Below are 19,068 nucleotides of genomic sequence, written 5' to 3'. Positions count from 1 at the left end.
AAACCTCATCAGGCAGGATTAATATATGCCACCAAATAAAAATCAAAATTTTACAACTAAACTCTCGATTCTGACCAGATAAAAGCTTCACCTGTTACAGAATAAAGAAAGATAAAAAAATGCATTTTGTATAGATTCAAACTGTTTTAAATCGCTGGGAAAGAAACAATCTGCACGTCTCCTTTCGAATGTAAATGAAGGCGAACATAAACCAAAGTGACAGAGTCACTCAGCTGTGGTCGCTCCGAGGAAAAAGAAATCCCCACGAATGCAGGGCTGTCTCAGTGGAGTGGGTGGTGAGGCTCACATATGAATCAGAAGTGCGACTTGACCGCAAATCCAATGTGTGCAGCTCCTTTTCAGCTGCCTCTCTGCACTTAAATAAATCTGATGTTTTTGACTAGAATCATGTCCTTTACAGTAAAGCAGTCGCTTCAGGTTTTTGTTGTAGGTCATGGTGCTGCAGGAAGTGTCTGCAGAGGCTTCCACTGCTTCTGATGAGTGGTCTTTATTTGAGCTGTGTCTCCTTCGGTAACTCGAGTTTTCTTTAACATTGGCTGCAGTAGCCCAAACGTTAGCACACGTGCTGCTGCTCCGGCACTCTGGATGGTTTGGGGTGATAAGGTCGGCAATATGAGCCGAAAGTTCAGGCTCCGTGCTGCTCAAATGCTCGCTTTCAGACATTTTCTTTTAATTCTTGGCTCTATATGATGTCACAGAGAGGGGATGTCCTTATATGGTCATGTCAGACTTTTAGCTCCACCCACCTCCTCTTCAAAACCAAGCAGAAGAAAACTGGCTCAAACGGAGGGGAGGGGCTAAAATGGCTGCAGAGGGTGAACTGAGGGGCAAAGGTCAAGATAAATAATGATTACTTTGAGCTGTGAATCATGCAAAGCTACTTGAGTAAAGTCCAAGAATACAAATACTGTAAATTAGCATAACATGTCAGGATACCGCTGTGGCAGAAATAGGACCCCAACAAACAAATAACGAAAGCTTTCTGACAGGAATCCACACGACAAGAGGGAGAACGGAGGCAATAGATACAACTCAGGATAGCAAGAGGACGGGAAACAGGTGGGAACGCGGCTGGGAGTAACTAACAGGGAGGAAGTCAAACAGCTGTCAAAATAAAACAGGAAGTGAGCCAAAACTGATCAGGGAGACAAAATTAACCCTGCACAAAACACAATAGATAACAAAACCCAACACTCTGGATGTACAAAGACCCACAGACCATGACATAATAGGTCTTGTTTAATTCAATTTTCATAAATATTTGTAGACCCTAGAACCTGTTAGTGGAGCCAGAGGAAGTTTCAGGATCACTGATGGTCCCAAAGTTAGTGTGATGGGCCAAAAAAGCCTGTATTGGAGGAAAGCATTTACGTCAGCATTATTTATTAACGACCTCTGCCTGTGCTGATTGTTTACACTTGGTATAGTTGCTGGAAATCTGCATCCTAATGGCTCAGAGAGAAATCACACACACAGGAGCTGCTGCTGAAAAATGCATGAATGGCCCAGCTGTCATTACGGCGCCGATCAGGTGGTGGTTTGAGAAAACAGCCTGTTACTGATGGTCACTTGGCAGTTCCACAGCAGCTTCATTAAAAGCATCTGATTCTGATGCATCCGTCTCTTTTTTATTTCTCCACATCGAGACGCCCTTTTTGTATTTCCCGACTCCCCTTCTTCTCCTCCTCCTCATCTGAGCGCTCTTCTCTCCTCACCACCCATCGATCCCATGATTCAGACTCAATCTCTGTTTAGTTTTAGTGTTTTTGCTTTTTCCTCCCTATGTGTCCCTCGCAACCTCTTTTTCATCAATTCCCCTTCAACTCTCTGTTTCACCTTCCTCCTCTCTCTGCTTTATAGTCCGTTCTATCTCCCTCTGTCCTCCCATCCTCCTTCTCACTTCTGCACCATAAAGTAGATGGCTGGATGATTCATCTCTGCCCCCGGACTGTTGTGATCCTTATTTTACTGCACAGTTAAACAGGACTCCCCCTTTCCTCCTCCGTTGTCTGTCTGTCCTCTGCAGCTACTAACACTTATCAACCAAAGCGTCATAGCGTTAACATAGATAACAGCCAGGACTGGAAACAATAACCGAGTCTTCATCTGCTGGGTAATTATTGTTCTGCAGATATTTTATGTGAGGACTGAATACAGTCCGGGTTTTACGGTGCTATCGATTGGATCTGGGAGAGCTGTTTGTGCAACCATTAAGCTCCCAGGCACCAGTTTGATTTAGACTGGCTCCTCTCCAGGACTCCGGACATCCACGGTCCAGCTGTCTTTTTCTGGGCATTATGAGAGAGCGACGTCCATGTTTCAATGGTTTTGTCTGCTGCTACATATCAGCCATTCATCGCTCACAGACGGACTGAATGATTGAGTCAGTGTGTTTGCCAACTGAACTCATTTAAAGCACGTCTTCGATGTGTGTTGCTGCAGGGTTTAACTGCAACTTATGCTGTTAGAGTCCTCTCTTTTAAAACTGCATCCCCCACAACAGATTTTCTCCAGGACTGCATTTGAAATCCCACAAATACATTTTTAATCAATCTTTCCTTTTATTGCTCACTTTCACTCCCTGGTAACCAACAAAATAGAGGACAAGCTTCTAACACCAGTTAACCCAATGCGGTCCCAGTCGTCCTCTGCAGTGACCCCAGTGCTAACCCTAACCTCTGGTTCACAGAACATCTGTTGAACATGCTGTGTCTGCTTTGGAGTCACTCGTCCCTTTAGGAGGACCATTTAAATCAATACAAAGTAGTTCTGAGTGATCATCATTATCCTAACATGAAACACTTCCATCCTGATGGGAATGTTTAAGCGCATTTTGCTAGCTGTGATCCAAGATTCCTGCTTTTAAGAGAAAATAATATTTGTTAAAAGTATGAATCTGAGCTCCAGCAAAAACAAGCAGAAGAGGAATAAGAACCACACGATGGGCTGCTGGATTCAGGCTTCTTCCCAAACTAATATCAGCAAAACTGAACTAATAGGACCAAGACTGAAAACAGGACTGCTGGTTACTCCCAGCTCAGCTCATAATTAATAAATAAAACTGCAGAAGCAACTTAGGAATAATGATGGAGGTGATGGAGAAAGGGAGACCACCAAATACCCTTCTTTGCTGTGTTTCTGAAAGCTAACGGGGGCCAGAATTTACAATATAAAGATAATGTATTTTATAAGGCTTGAAACCAACAAATGAGACGTGAACCTCACCAGGAACTGAGGGCAGGCCCCACTCTTAATTTATAAGTTCAGTCACTGCTAACCAGTTAGCACAGGCCCTTCCTCTTCCCCCACTGACAGGCTCATTGGTGATGGACTCCCTGAACTATCCAGAACCTGCAGCTCACTGAGGCTGCAGAGCAGGGCGAGAAGTACCGTGACAAACATCAAGACAGTGGAGAGACAGCTGATATTTGGTCTGTTATTTCTTGTCATAAAGTATATTTAGGATGATTTATTCATGCATTTAAGAAAATGTGAGTTCAACACCCTGTTGAAGCTCCAGCTTCGTCTTCTTAGTTTTACTTTTAGGACGTCAGGGGCTCGACTGAGATGGTCTGCAAATCGGGCCTCCGGGGTGTTGAGCATCGTTTGCAGTGACTCACGTCTTGAATTGCTGGGGACAGTAAATGTTTCTCCTGCAGCATGAGAACACCGTTTGCATTAACAAAAACCTTTATGCAAATTAGCTGGGCGAGTAGAAACGCCTTCGAGTCGAGTCGAGGATCTCACCGTTCCTGCTGTGAGCAGCACAGACCTGACTGCTCTCACCAGTGTAAAACCTTTGATTTGGTTACTGTTACTGAAGAGTGTAGCCACGTTTCTGCTGAGCATAACAACGCTGCCTCTTGGAAACCTGCACAGGACCTTGCATGAGGTCAGATTTCTATCACTGTGTTGTTTATTGATCTCAGATTTGTGAGGATCCTCAGTGGGAGCAGTGACCTTGTGTGCCTTTCTCAGAGGGTCCCTCCCTCCCTGTAGCTTTTGCCAGCCCTTCGTCCTTTTTACTGAAGTCCAGAAACCGTGATGTAATCCGTGTGTTCATAAGTTCAGCTGTGGGGGAAACATGATTTTCAGTGCTGACATACTGTAGGATGAAGCAGTGTGTGGAGGTGTTATTGCTACTTAGCAATTTTAAAAAAAGCATCTGATTAAATCAAAAAGGTAAAACAGTTCTAAAGTTGGCTGTTATTAGAATAATTAAACGACACATTATTACCTGCAAAGGTGGGTCAGTCTGGTCTTATGTGCAAAGCTGAGGCCAAAACGTTCCCCGAGGCTCTGGCTTCACGTCTGATATTGATTGTAGGGTACAGTAATTGAATGCAGCCTTACTGGGAGGTTTTATGAACTCGGAGCATTAATCACTATTACTGCTCAGTAAAAGGATGCTGTTCACACAGACTGTAGTGCTGAACTCGAGCAGCACAAACTGCAGAGCATGTTTCAAAGAGTGAATTGCCACCACTGCAGTCATACTCAAACATAATCAGCGCGCTGTTTCTGCTCTGGCACCGATGCCGGCTTAAATACTGAGACTCCTGCAGCTCCTTACTGTTGTTGGAGGTCCTACACCGCTCTGTGTCCTGGAACTGTGGCCACAAAGGTCACAGAGGTTACCAAGTGATCAAATTCAGTTCTCTCCGTCTGTCTGTACACTCTGCTGAGTGATATTAGCATCAACCGAAGTAAGGACACCGACTCAGATAATTAAAAGTTATTAAGGAGGAGCTAGTGACTGGAGGAGGGAGCGGGAGATCGACACATGGGTCGGGCAGCGTCTGCAGTGATGCGGTCTGTCGAGGTGAAGAGGGAGCTGAGCGCCAAAGCTGTCGAGTTACCCGTCGATCTGCGTCCCCACCCTCACCAATGGTATATAAAATATGACTCAGTTAGCTACTGTACCAAACAAGTATTTTATATTATAAACTGCACATGCATCCCAGTGAAGCAGAGTTATATGTTATCTGTAATGTCATATTTCAAAGCCAAAATGCAGTTCCTTCATATCTGGTCAAAAATTAATTGCCATGTATTATAACTGTTATGCACTTGCATGCTTTTCTAGTCTTAAAGCACATTATAAGCATACATTCATGTAGCACTTTATTCTGTACACTGAGTAACCTGACATGCATGTCTCTGGGCTGTGGGAGGAAGCCGGAGTACCAGGACACACCGAGAACATGCAAACTCACACGGAAAGGTCGCCAGCCGGGATTTGAACTACGAATCTTCTTGCTGTGATGCTGTGCTAACAGCTCCACCACCATACTGCCCGAGTCTAAAACTGACTTGACTGTATCTTTCCATGAAAACGTTATATTCTAAAATATTGTAATAATCATGTTAATGTTAGCAGAGGAGAGCGATTCCAGCTCATATTTCCCCTGTGCCATCGAAGTCTTCATCACTGAGGACCCCAGCTCCCTGTCAGGATATGTCATTATTTTTTAATTGCTCTCCTAAGTCTTGGCAAAGAGGAGACAAAAACAGGAAGAGCAGTTTTAATGGACTCGCCTCAAAAACAAAAAACTTTTGCTTTTTTCCAAAACATGCAGCTGAGATCAAGGTCATCACTGATGACCTCACACTGTTAGGGTTAGGTTTAGGGTTAACCCTAACAGTGCGTACACACAGATCTGTGCATCATTCGTGCAGGCAGATGTTTCACGCACAGATCAGAAGTGCCTCTGAGCACCTGGCTGCTGCTGCTGCTGCTGCTGCTTCTTTTGGCTGCTCCCTTTAGGGGTCGCTACAGTGGATCATCTTCCTCCATTTCACCCTGTCTCTGCATGTCCTCCTTCACTACATCCATGAACCTCCTCTGAGGTCTTCCTCAGCCCCTCCTGGCAGGCTGGCAGCTCCAGTGTATCCACTCTCCCTCCTCTGCACATGTCCAAACCATCTCAGCCTCTCCTCTCTAACTTTGTCTCCATGCTGCTCAGCCTGAGCTGAGCTGGAATCATTTCCAGTCCCGTCCATCCTGCTCACTCCCAGTAAAATGAAGGCCCGGCTATCTTAAGAAATTTGGTGCCAAGAAGTATGCGCTAATTTTCTGTGCTGGAAAATCTGGATTTTTTTTTTTTTCATTGCAACTTTGCAGCTGTGTTCTGTGAGTGCTGGAGTGTCCTTTGACTTTTCTTCCACACAAAATGGACCGACGGAGCGACGCCTGCTTCAGTCGGAGACATCAGCAGGACAGGTGATTTATAAACAAATATTTAAAAAATAAAAGCAAAAACAACGGTGGTGCTTCAAATAAAACCAGAGAACAATGCTGACCATCATTAATCTTGTGAATTCATTATTGAAGCTGTTCGTTTCTATGACATTTTAAAGGTGTCAGGATATGACACCTTGCAGGCATTGTGTGCATTCAGGCTTCAAACTGTCCTCCTGGCTGATGACTGAAATCACTTTAGTCTGTGGTCGATCCTGGTTGGCTGAAAATAGACTAATTTTCTAATCTGTGTTGGATTAGCTGCAGTTACAGCAGGTAAAATGAACCAAGCATAGAAACATGTTCACACATCGTCTCCAGCAGCAGCTCAGCACCTGCATTTCCTGTGACTTTGTGATGCGTACAGTTCGCACCGTTGTCACTTTACTGCACCGCTTGGTTTGGTGGTAAAACTGACGCACAGCTAAACATATATTAAACGTGTTCATTCATCAGGGACTCTGTGTTACATGAGTCAAATGTGGTACTTCAAGGCAATTCTACACTGAAACTTAGGCTCAGCATTTAATACTGCTTTGTAGTGCAACCTCAGGCAGCCTCACTCCTGTAACCGCTGCTCCCGGTTCCACTTTGAGCCATTTGGTGATGGTGCAGTCTTTACTGTGGAGGGTTTAGCACTTGCAGCAAAGGTCGGCTGGATGTTTGGATGTTTTTGTGACTTACAGCAGGTCACAGATCCTTATGAACAGTTTAATCTCTGACTTGTCTGAATAACAGGCGCTTCGGAAAGACAGATGCATCTTGGCCAGTAAGAAGTGCCCTTTAAGAAGAATTTCGGTGCTTACCTTTAGGGCAAAGGTTAAAACGTTCCCGTGACAGTTGCTTTTATTTATTTATTGTATGTTTAATGTTTTTGTGTTGTTTTAAAATACACAAGTTTCCCTATTTAGGACAATGAAGTGACTAATTCACAACAGTATCATATTTGTTTATCTAATGTTAGTATTTATTAGCTATTAGCATTAGACTTTTAACCCTTCAAAGTCTAAGTTGTCACTGGTGACCACCCCGACCCCAACCCAAACTCTAACCATGTCATTTTTCTTCCTATTAATCTGCAGCTACCATGCAGATCATGTGTGATGTTGGATCATGTGGCTGTGATCATGTTCTGCTGTGTGCTACGTGTGAGAGAGGGCAACTTTTGGAAAACTGTCCTGGCTTCATGTGTCAAAACCTCTTTAGATAGAGAACAGCTTACACAAGCATGAGCGCTGAGCTTTTAAAACAAGTGCAGCAGCTCTCATTCAGCTGAGGCACATAAAGTAGCAATCCATGCAAACATGTCATACACGTCAGTGCGTGCTGTTCGCAGCTCCGCTTCCTGCTGACAGTTCAGCACAAGTGTCTTTGTTCGTTTTGAGGTCTTTATCAGTGGCCGGTGGTTGTTTGGGAGCTGCACTGGGGTGTCGGCCTGGGCCCGGCAGCCAAGGCTTGATGAAATATGCAGCGGCCCGAGATTGAGTTGACTGACCTTGCTCAGTTGTGCGTGTTGCCTGTGCAGGGGTTTGACGAGAATAAGCCTCCACGGGACCATTTAATAGCGCTCAGAGTGTGTAACGGCTATATCTGTTCAGCCTCTTCCCCTGTCATTATTGCATAGTCATGTTTTCAGGGTATTCGTCCAATAGACAGGTGGACAGGTGTTCAGGAGAACAGATATCCTTTCAATGGCAGCGCTTTGTTTTGGGCCTCAGTTCTGCCATCAGTCACAACCATGATGAAACTGAAATGAATAATATTCTTTTATTTGCAAGTATTCAGTGCCATAAGCACAGTGTAAGTAATAATAATAATCATAATAATAATATTGATAAGGTAGCAAGTGTTATGAGATAATTTACCAAACCTTTCAAGCTATTTATATAGCACCAAATCACAACAAACAGTCACCTTTATATTGTAGGTAAAGACCCTCCAATAATACAGAGAAAACAGTCAAAACGACCCCCTATGAGCAGCACTTGGTGACAGTGGGAAGGAAAAACTCCCTTTTAGCAGGAAGAAACCTTCCTGTTAAGGTTATTTTAGATACATTGTTGTATTTTCTGTTGGGTTTTCTCTGTATTATTGTAGGGTCTTTACCCACAATACAAAGCGCCTTGAGGCGACAGTTTGTTGTGATTTGGCGCTATATAAATAAAATTGAATTGAATTGAATTGAATTATTTTATGAAGCATCATTTCAAAAATAACCAGTCTTCAGTTTAAAAGAAGCACAAAGGCAATAAAATGAAATTGGCCCTCTGTTAGCATGCTAATGCCTGTTTCATAAATTTACTTTAGTTACTGAGAGTAAATGTTTAACAACCACCACCTCTCTACATAAACTTGATTGTAATTTATTCTAATTTATAACGTGATGTCTAACTTGAAGTAGAAACTTCTTCGAGCTAACTGTGCACCGGTGCCACAGGCTTATATAGCATCCTAGGGTGGGAACATTGTACATATAAAGCAGTGAGAGGAGAATGACTCAGAGCTGTGAGATAAAAGCTTCAAAGTAGCACCGGGAGGTATTGAAGAACAAGCTAATGGGCATATGGAATCAAACTTTTCTTTCAAAAAGAAAAAGCAACATTCACACTTTCCAGCTAAGCTGCCACCCAAGATAATGGTCCAAGTATCCAACCTGTGAGCAGCGCAAAGCTGGTTGTTTAAGCAGCTCTGTTACACTGTATTGGATATCATAGGTACACTTAATATTTAGTTACTGGGTTGGTAGAGGAGCAGTAGAGGAGTATGAATGTGTGTTGGTGTGTTTCAGCTGGTTAAACACTGACAGTAACACCTCCAGTTACTCTTGTTCCCAACCATGACACAAATATTCTGCTGTATCACACCGTGGGGTCCAGAACAGGACATGAAGGAAATTACTGTTACTAGAGTAACAGAGTACACAGACACTGTCATTCAATGCTGAGGATTTTCTGCACATATTTTAAAAGGATTTATTGTAGCTTAAAGCATCCAAAAATCCACAGAAAAACTGCTGACTTTACATGTCAAGTGTGTACGTATGTGATATCCACTGAAGATGAACAAGGTCAGAGCTGTACTTTTGTGTAATACTGATTTGTACCACATGGTGGTGTAGCAAGTTAATGTAACAATGTAACACTGCCCCCCAGTGGTGAAAGTTTTTGGTAAATTCTGCAGAGGGTGATTACAAAAAAAAAGCACCTTTAAAGGAACTCTGAAAATAGAAGACATTGTTTTATTAAAGTGTTAGCATAGTTGCACTAGATACAGAACCCAGATTTGGGATATAATAATAATAATAATAATAATGAAGGGTTATTTAAGGTGTCTGTGTAGATTCTCAGTCATCCAGGTCATAGTTCGACCCATTATCAGCAGTATAAACTCGGTCACCTACAACATTTCCAAACACCTCGCCACCATCTTATCACCGCTTGTTGGCATCACACCCCACCACATTGAAAACTCTACAGATTTTACTAACAAGGTCCAGAATCTTGTACTGGATCCAGATGAAACCATGGTGTCCTTTGATGTGGTTTCACTTTTCACTTGCATACCCACAACTGAGGCAGTGGAGACCGTCAGAAGACGACTACAGGAAGACGATTCCTTACTGAACAGAACCAGCTTCACCCCAGATCAGATTTGTGCACTTTTAGATCTCTGCCTTACCACAACATATTTTAAATACAATGAGGGATTCTACAGACAGAAGCATGGATGTGCCATGGGCTCCCCAGTGTCTCCCATTGTAGCCAACCTTTACATGGAGGAAGTGGAAAGTAAAGCTCTTGGTTCTTTCAAAGGGATGGCACCTAGCCACTGGTACAGATATGTAGATGACACCTGGGTCAAAATCAAAACCCAAGAAGTAGAAGCCTTCACTCGTCACATTAACTCAGTGGATAAATACATACGTTTTACCAGGGAGGACACCAGAGATAACAAGTTACCATTCCTGGACTGTGCGGTGCTTATCGAGGAAGATGGAAGCCTCAACATTGAAGTTTACCGGAAGCCCACACACACAGACCAGTATCTCCTCTTTGACTCCCACCACCCTCTGGAACACAAACTTGGGGTGATCAGGACCCTACAACACCGTGCGGAAAGTGTTCCCTCTAAGGCAGAAGGGAAGCATAAGGAACACACACACATTGAGAAAGCCCTCAAAACATGCGGTTACCCCAACTGGGCCTTCATCAAATCAGCTAAGATGCACAGGAATGAAGGCCAAACACAAACTACAGAGAATGGGAAGGACAAGAGGAACAACATTGTCATCCCATATGTGTCAGGCTTGTCAGAGAAACTCAGAAGAATTTTCTCCAAGCATGACATCTCAGTATACTTCAAACCAAGTCACACCCTAAGACAAAAACTGGTTCATCCCAAGGACAAACCCGCCAAACACAAGATCAGCGATGTAGTGTATGCTGTTCAGTGCAGTGAAGAGTGCTCGGACCTCTACATTGGTGAAACCAAACAGCCTCTTCACAAACGAATGGCACAACATAGAAGAGCCACTTCGACAGGACAAGATTCAGCAGTACATCTGCATCTGAAGGAAAAAGGGCACTCTTTTGAGGATGCCAATGTTCACATTTTGGACAGGGAAAACAGATGGTTTGAAAGAGGAGTGAAAGAAGCCATCTATGTCCACTGTGAACAACCATCATTGAACAGAGGAGGTGGATTACGTCACCAACTTTCCCCCGCTTACAGTGCTGTCCTGAGCTCCCTTCCCAGACGTCTCAACCCCCATTCACACCTTTGTTCCAGTGACCTCAATAGGCCACAGGAAACAATGGAGCGGAGTCCTAAATTGGTTTCAACTGAAACCACTGATTAAATATGACCCACGCCCCCTTCACACCTGGGCACATGTGTTCACGCACATGATCAATAGAGGGTCATAACCACCTCCAGGGGACTACGCCCACAGGGGTTTAAATACCTGGGTCTCTCCACCATTTGGTTGAGAACTGAAGAAGCCTTTTGGATGAGAGGTGAAACGTCTTCAAGAAACAAAAAGAAGTCCAGTCGCCTTTTTCAAGCTCCAGAGGTTATTTAAGGTCAGGGATTTTTCAGCTCCAGTCAGAACGAGTTTGTTGGGAATGAGTGAAATCATTAAGAGGATGAATGACTGTTAATCACAGATGAATCTGTCCTCATTACTTTTCCCATAGCTGGATGTTTCTGTTGTGATTACAAACAGATTTTTAGTAGATATACAGGAATTGATTTTGTCATCCTTTTGTGATTACTGAAGGGAGCAGATTTCCCCCCTTTGATAGTTTGTTTCTACTTGAGGCAGGAGTGGCAGAAGCCGACTGATAGAGGAGACTTTAAGGACCCATCTGCTGTTGGTGAAATCCAAGAGCAAAGATATCTGACGATGTTCTGCCAAAATTAACAGTTTTTTTTTCCTGCTTCAGGAACTGAGCTCATCTCCTTCAGTGGCTGCAGACTCTTGTAGAGAGGGAAAGATAATGAAATTAAAATACAGGCACTGAAATTGATTTTTGGCCAAAACTAAATAATCATCTGCTGGCGAGGACATTAACTCATCTTCCGGGTGGCATTCCAGTCCACTCGTCACACTTCATGCATATTCCACTCGCTTTGTCACAGTTTATAAACAGTCATCTGGTGTTTTAATGTGACCAATCAGGCGTAGCTGCTGATCATGCGGTGGTCCTCCTGACACAAATCATCATTTAGTGAGATGCCAGCGATGAGGCAGCTGCAGGGAAATCCCGACTGGAAGCCTAACAACAGATCTTGCATTTGAGTCCTTATCCAGCTTTGATTCCCACCGCTCGCTGAATGCTAATTATTGGATCACAGCATCGCGCTGCTTTTCTGTGCAGCTTTGACTCACAGATGTTTTTCATCACTAAAACATCACAGAGCACTGACTGAGTAAACAGGATAACTCAGCGTTCGGTAGGATTCAAGTGTGCGCTCTGAATGCAAAAATGGAAATGTATGCAGCACCTGCAGCCAGACAGAAACGACAGACACAGAGCAAGAAGGTCGAATTTTCTGCAGTTTAAAATCAATTCTTATTTTTTTAGGAATACATTTCTCATCTAAATGTGGCAGTGCCAAAGGGTAACAGTGTTCTTCTGTATTAGTGTGTGATTAGCAGATACATGTTCATGCACCTGGGTGTCAGTGAGATATCATCAGGCTAATGATGCTGCTGTAAAGCGACACCACGTCAGCTCGACGCACGCCGGCGACTGGCTGCAAATACCTCCAGTTACTTTGTGTCTGTCTTTATGAAGATTTCAGTTTCATCTGAATTGTGGGAAATACTTACACTTACTGGACACTTTATTAGGTACACCCTGCTACACCCTGGGTTTGACCGTTTTTTGCCTTTAAAAGTGCATTAATTCTTCATGGCACAGATTCAGCAGAGATTTTGGTCCATGTTACACCACAGCATCACTCAGCTGCTGCACATCCATGATGCGAAGCTCCGGTCCCACCACATCCCAAAGGAGCTCTACGGGATTGAGATCTGCTGACTGTGGAGTGCAGTGAACTCACTGTCATGTTCATGAAATCAGTCTGAGATGATCTGAGCTTTGTGGTGTGTTATCCTGCTGGAAGCAGCCATCAGAAGATGGTACACTGTGGTCATAAAGGGGTGGACACACTCAGGTGGGCTGTGAGGTTTAAACGATGCTCAGTTGGCACTAAGGGGTCCAAAGTGTGCCAGGAAACACCTCCCACACATTACACCATCACCACCACCAGCCTGAACCATTACAAGGAAGGATGGATCGCTTTCATGCTTTCACACCAAATTGTGACCCCACCATCTGAATGTTGCAGCAGAAATTGAGACCCATCAGACCAGGCGCCATTTTGCCAGTTCTGTTGGACAGAGAACTGCGGCTCACTGGAGATTTTCTCTTTTCCTGGACCGTTCTCTGTAAACCTTAGAGAGGAAAAATCCCAGAGATCAGCAGTTTCAGCCTGTCTGCCACGTTCAGTCGTTTACATTCTTCCACATTCTGATGCTCAGTTTGACCTTCAGCAGGTCGTCTTGATCGTGTCCACATGCCTGAACGCACTGAGTCCGTGTCTCTGGTGTTTCTGTTAAAGTTGAAAATGTGTACTTTATGAAGTGGCCGGTGTGTACATTAGCCGGCTAATATTAGCTTTGTTGTTTGGCTGATGATGTAAGCATTTATTGAAGAGTTGTAAATGGGTGATTTTGTTCTGCGACAGGCGTGAGAGCATTTAGCAACATGTTCCAGAAAAATCATCAGGCTGGATATTTATTGATACGGGATTACCAAAGGAGCTCTCGCTCTTGATTATATTCAAAAAGTGAGGCTGAGACAACAAAGCAAAGGGAAAATAGCTGCAAACTGTTTTTGGAGCCATCCAGGATTCACTAATGGGCTAAACCAGAGGTGTTAAACAGGCTGAGTTTGGGCCCCAAATGTCGGGGTGGTGAAAATGATGCCGTCAATTTTACACCGTTAGTTATACTTTTGGATATTGATGCTGTTATAACGCGGTCCCTTCAGCGCACAGCTCTGGCTGTGAGTGCAACAGCTTCCATCCACTTTCCCTTCAAAGTTGGTGTGAAGGGAGGATGAAGGAAGCTGAAATAGACGAGGACCAGCATACGCAGCATCAGATAAATAAGGATCAAGCTGCTCCTGTTGAATCCTAGAATAAAAACATGGAGCCGGAGCTCAAAAGATCCTCTTTAAAGGCTTTTAATACGAGCACCTTTGTGCTGTATCCATCCAGAAATCTAATTTATATAATAATCCTTTTACGAAGAACATGTCACAGCCAAGCGCGACGTGTGGACGAGTCACACCAGAATAACCTCCATCACAGCACTACAGGCTTTTACTTTCTGATGAACTATCCCTTTAAATCATTCCTGATTCCAGAAAGTTTCCTCGTTGTCATTTGGTGCCGCCTGCCCACAGCTCACGGTCATAAAAGGCGTGGCATTTACTGTGACATCACCTGTGGTCCGCAGAGGCCACGTTAACACAAACCTGCTCCTGTACAGTAGGATTACAGCACAGGGCTGCACACGCTCACAACACACATCTTCACTTCTACACTCACATAAGATCCAGTCCTGTGATTTATTTTGGTCCCTATCTGACCTCGTGCACTCCCTGAATATGAAACGTCCTCGAGGATTTGTGGTGCTCGGCTGAGTTGAAGGCGAACGCGCAAACCAGCTGCTCAGCGAGAGTCCTGCTGGACCACCAATCACAACCCTTCGTTTCTCCTCGAAATGCTTCAGCTCTCACCTTCTTTCTGCACCTCTTTTTCACTCATTTCCTGCACCTCTCTCTCTCTGCTCGTCCCTATGGAGCATCTGAAAATAGCAGCTAAGGGAAATGTGGGTCAGCTGCCATGTAGTGTGTATTTTTCTCTCCGTGTTTTCTACCTAACAACCTGCACCGCCTTAGCATTTTTCAGAAGGAACATTTCACGTGTGTGTGCAGCAGTTTTGCAGTATTTTTGATCTTATCACTCTAAAGCTTATGAATGCCTCAGAGGTGTATGTGATATCACTCTTACAAGATAAACAGGAAATCGTCACACTATAGAAGCTGGAACATTACTTTAGCTTTAAGCTCCACACTGAAGGTCTCTGTACCTCGACCAGGTACATTTTTGGAGTGACTGTGGCTGAAAATGAGATTTTTTTAGTTACTCACAGGCAGATCAGTGACCACCTGTCATAAATATTTCACCCCTTATACCAGAATACTGCCTGGCAGCAGGGACATCTTCCTGACCCACCCTGCAGCTCACCCTCTTTGGGAGTTGCTTGCCTGTGCCTGGTCCCATCTTGTCAGTGAGGTCCAAAAGCTTGTGTTCCCAAGTGCTGTCTGTAGTGCCAGTCCTGAAGAGATGATGTGCTGCTGAGTCTCCAGCAGAGCCTCGAGCCTCAGACTGCATCCACATCCCTGCAGCTCAGCACCAAGCCTGCATATCCTGCCCTCTTTCTTTTATTGGGTTGGCATTCAGCTCTTTATGACTGCTGTCCACAGTGAGGCGCTGAAGACTTCTGCTGCCTCCCCGAGTCCACCTCAATTCACATCATGCACCTCGATACCGAGAAAGGTTAGAAGCCGTTCTTCTAATAAAGGAAAAATAGAATTTATTTATAGTCAAAAATAAAAAGTAACAAACAAGGAAAGAGAGTGAATGGAAGAAGTAAGAAAAGAAAAACAGAACATTACAAACTAAGAGGAACAGAAGAAGAGAAAAAGTCCTCAGGAAGAAATCCCTGCAGAGGAACACCTGCAGCAATGCCATCGTTCATATATATGCATAACTCTCATTAGACCACCAAACACTTGGAGCACATCATTACCTCCCATCTAATCTTTAATCACTGAAAACTAAAAGACAGTAGAGTTTTAAGCATTTACACAATGAAGCTCACATTTTTATGTCTTTATCTTTGAGCAGCTTGTTGGTCTTTATTTGCATAATGAGCAAAGGTTTGGTAGAGTGAGCTCAGTACCTGCTAAAACATGTCACAGAGATCCTGAGCGTGAAGGGTCGCTGCTGTTTTCAGCTCATGTGGCCCACAGGTTGATCTAATTACCTGGTATGTGTTAAACTAATACAGTTAGGCCTAATGGCTCCAAAGGGCACAGGCAGAGAGGACTGACAGCTCCCACTTTACCAAACAGCGCGTAAGAGCATAAAGCTGGACACACGAGCACAGACGAGTGCTAAAGCTACAGTATAAAGGGCATATTGATAAGTTTGAATTCATTCTAATCAGGCTTCCTCTTCAAAGTGGTCGTGTACACCAAACTGTTGTCACCAAACGTGTCTTCCCTGATGGTTCAGTAGCTTTAGGCAGTCTTTAAACCTTCAACCACATCATATGTTAACGGCTGCCCAAGTAGAGACCAATAAATGGCTTATTATTTTTATCCATTCAAAAGAAAGATGTCATCCACTGTTGATTCACTAATGGAGAGTCCCCTCTCTCTTATTTTGAAAGTTGAATCATTGCTAAACACCTTCCTGTCTCTGGTTTCCTCTCCCGGTTGGCTCACTGATTCGGTTTGAGTTTGTGGTGCTTCTTGATGTCATTCAGCCCAGCATGGTGAACTCTGACTCCGCCATGCTGGGGTGCAGCTGACGACCGCAGTCCTTCCTCTGTTCTGGAGACCCAATGTGAGCTAGAAGGTCCGTCCAACCAGAACACGCAGCAGGTGGAAAACTGTTCCATGTGCTGATAGGCTGAGGTCACCAAAGCTGCAGAGCAGCTGCATTCAAAGACAGTTTGAATGACAAACCTGAGGTCCTCTGTGGATGAGCAGCTGATGGGTAACGAGTACAGCTGCTGTAACCACCGGGTCAGCAACGCATCAGGCGGAGAAGCAGCTGATTACATTGCCCTGTTATTGATATTACAATGTACTTAGCAAATATAAAATTCATTTATATTTGTGGCTGAGAAACTTATAAATTGAATTTTTGAATGATTTGATTGAAGGTACTTTCTGTAACTTGAAGTAATATTTGAAATGATCACATGTGGGTGCTTTGAAACTGTCACAGTTTGTGGGCCCTGAGGTGGTCGGCAGTATCTTACCATCAGAGCTGCTGGGTTTACATCTGATTCTTTTGTTTGTGATCAGCTGGGTGAAATGTGCTGAGGTATGTGTGGATATTCGCACTGATCTTTTCCTTTCGCTCCTGTTTTCCCAGGATTCAAGTGTCCTGTCTGCTCCAAGTCTGTGGCGTCCAATGAAATGGAGGTTCACTTTATCATGTGTCTAAGCAAGCCTCGCCTCTCTTACAATGGTAAGAAACACCTCCGTCTGTTCTCTCTCACCTTTTCTTCTCAGTGTGCCAGCGAAGCCTCCATCCTGCTGATGTGCTCATAAATATTCACCATGAGGTGGGCGGGTCTAAAGACCGGTGCGTGTTATCAAGCTAGTCCCTCGAAAACATAATAAATATGAATGAGGGGAAGCGAGGAAAGTCATAAAAATTCATAACATGAATTTACCCAACCTGACATATTCAGTCATACACTTCAGAAAATACTGCAAAGCCCCCCCCCTTGCCGTGCTGTAACATGTGACCTCTTTAGCTCCATGAGCTCTTACTGGTCCCATGTGATGCCATTATGCTGGTTGCTTTTTTTTGGCTTTTACTGTCATTCTACTGGAGAACCAAACTGTGTGTGTAAGATGCAATCTCGACTGCAATCCTGCAGAACTGCCGCTGACACTGCCAACCCTGCCTCACTACACTGAGTTTTTCTTTTATAATAGCCTACACTGGCTTTCAGCTATAGCTATAAGGTGCTTATTTGGCATCCACTTTTGTAAGTTTAAGATGAGCTGGTATCAAGCTGCAACCTCCAGGGCTGTAAAATGAAGCTAAAGCAGGCGTGCCATAAACAGCAGCTCCAGAGTTCCCAGAGCAGCTGAATCCCTGCTGACTGCATTTTTAAAAAATCCAATTTTACATCAGAAATAAACATGTTTAGACCCCCGTATACACATTTTTTTTAGAAACTCATCCATTTGATACTGGTTAGGCTTAAAATCAGGGGTGTTTCCGCTTTGAGAAGTGTGCCGACTTATGTCTGATTTACGGTACCACAACTGGGTTTTTCAGCCAATGCAAGCTTGCTGAAAAAATTCCAACCACACATTGCTGAAGGTGGATGATGCCGGGTGCAGGCTGAATGCTGATTGGTTAAAAAGTGGGCCTGAACAGGAGAGGGAGCGGCAGCGGAGCTCAGCGGGATCAAAGAAGTATGAAAAACAACATGAAAAGCACAGACAGCGGTTGCCGTGGATATTTCTCCCTCTTCTCTGTTGCCGAAGGACCAACATCAGCACGACAAAGAGTAGCACACAGACCAAATGTTTGTGAGACTGCCCCCTATGTGTGACCCTGTGACAGTGCACAGCTACAACATGTCCGCGAAGCTCGGCTCTGAGTAGGATGAATGCAGAAGAAGGAAAAAGCCAGTAAATCTCAGCTTGTTGCCATTACTGAACACCGTGTAGAGATGTGGAGCCAGGCATGTCAGGATGTGTGCCACTCTGTCAGCTCATCCCCCACTGCCTCCCTGCTGCCCGCTGTGTTTCTCCCTCTGATTCAAGCAACAGTTGTCTGATTTAATGTTGTCATTGATAATCTGGTACTTGCTATCATGTTTTTGAAGGATTATACCTGCTGTTGCTTGAAGTACACCTTGAAATTGTTCAGCCTTTGTTGGATTGATCAGCTGAGCAATGAGGGATGAAGTAATCCCAGCGTGGGGCTGCAGCTGCTGATGGTAGTCCTTGTTCTGTGTAGCATCATATGGTGCAGTTCTCCCACAGCTGCAGGATCTGGGTGGAGTGGCCCTTGAGCTCTCAGCAGATCATGGCAGAAGAACAAACATCAGCTGCAGTTCTTGATGGGGCTGAGGCTGCGTGGGCTCCAAGAGGGCATGTTTGCTGGGTTGGTTGTAGGTATGGATGTGAGCGTGAGTGCTTTCCTCTCGTTCTGTCAGCTGGGACAGGCTCCAGCCCTCAAAGTTGACAAAGCAGTGAAGAGAGTGTATTGAGATGGGAAGAGCTGTGATGAGTGGTAACTATGCTTGCATTCTTCTGGTGGGGCCGGAGCCCATCCCAGCTGTCACAGGGCGAGGGGCAGGTCACCAGTCTGCTGCAGGGCTAACACATGCAGACAGATTCACGCTCACATTTACACCTACAGCATATTTAGAATCACCGTTTAACCTAACCAGCATGTATTTGGAC

At 44.3% G+C, this 19,068-nt stretch overlaps 1 protein-coding gene across 1 annotated transcript in view; it reads left to right on the top strand.

Moving 5' to 3' along the window:
* The window catches only part of znrf1 (zinc and ring finger 1), a 65,035-nt gene that overhangs the window by 25,904 nt on the left and 20,063 nt on the right, over nucleotides 1-19,068 (top strand). Inside the window, exon 2 of the mRNA XM_030732344.1 lies at nucleotides 17,009-17,104. Coding sequence (XP_030588204.1) covers nucleotides 17,009-17,104 — 96 coding nt within the window. The remainder of the gene's footprint in view (nucleotides 1-17,008; nucleotides 17,105-19,068) is intronic.

Source organism: Archocentrus centrarchus, chromosome 6, assembly GCF_007364275.1.
Source record: "Archocentrus centrarchus isolate MPI-CPG fArcCen1 chromosome 6, fArcCen1, whole genome shotgun sequence".
In the NCBI taxonomy this organism is placed as follows: domain Eukaryota; kingdom Metazoa; phylum Chordata; class Actinopteri; order Cichliformes; family Cichlidae; genus Archocentrus; species Archocentrus centrarchus.
This window is presented reverse-complemented; position numbering and strand designations above follow the sequence as displayed.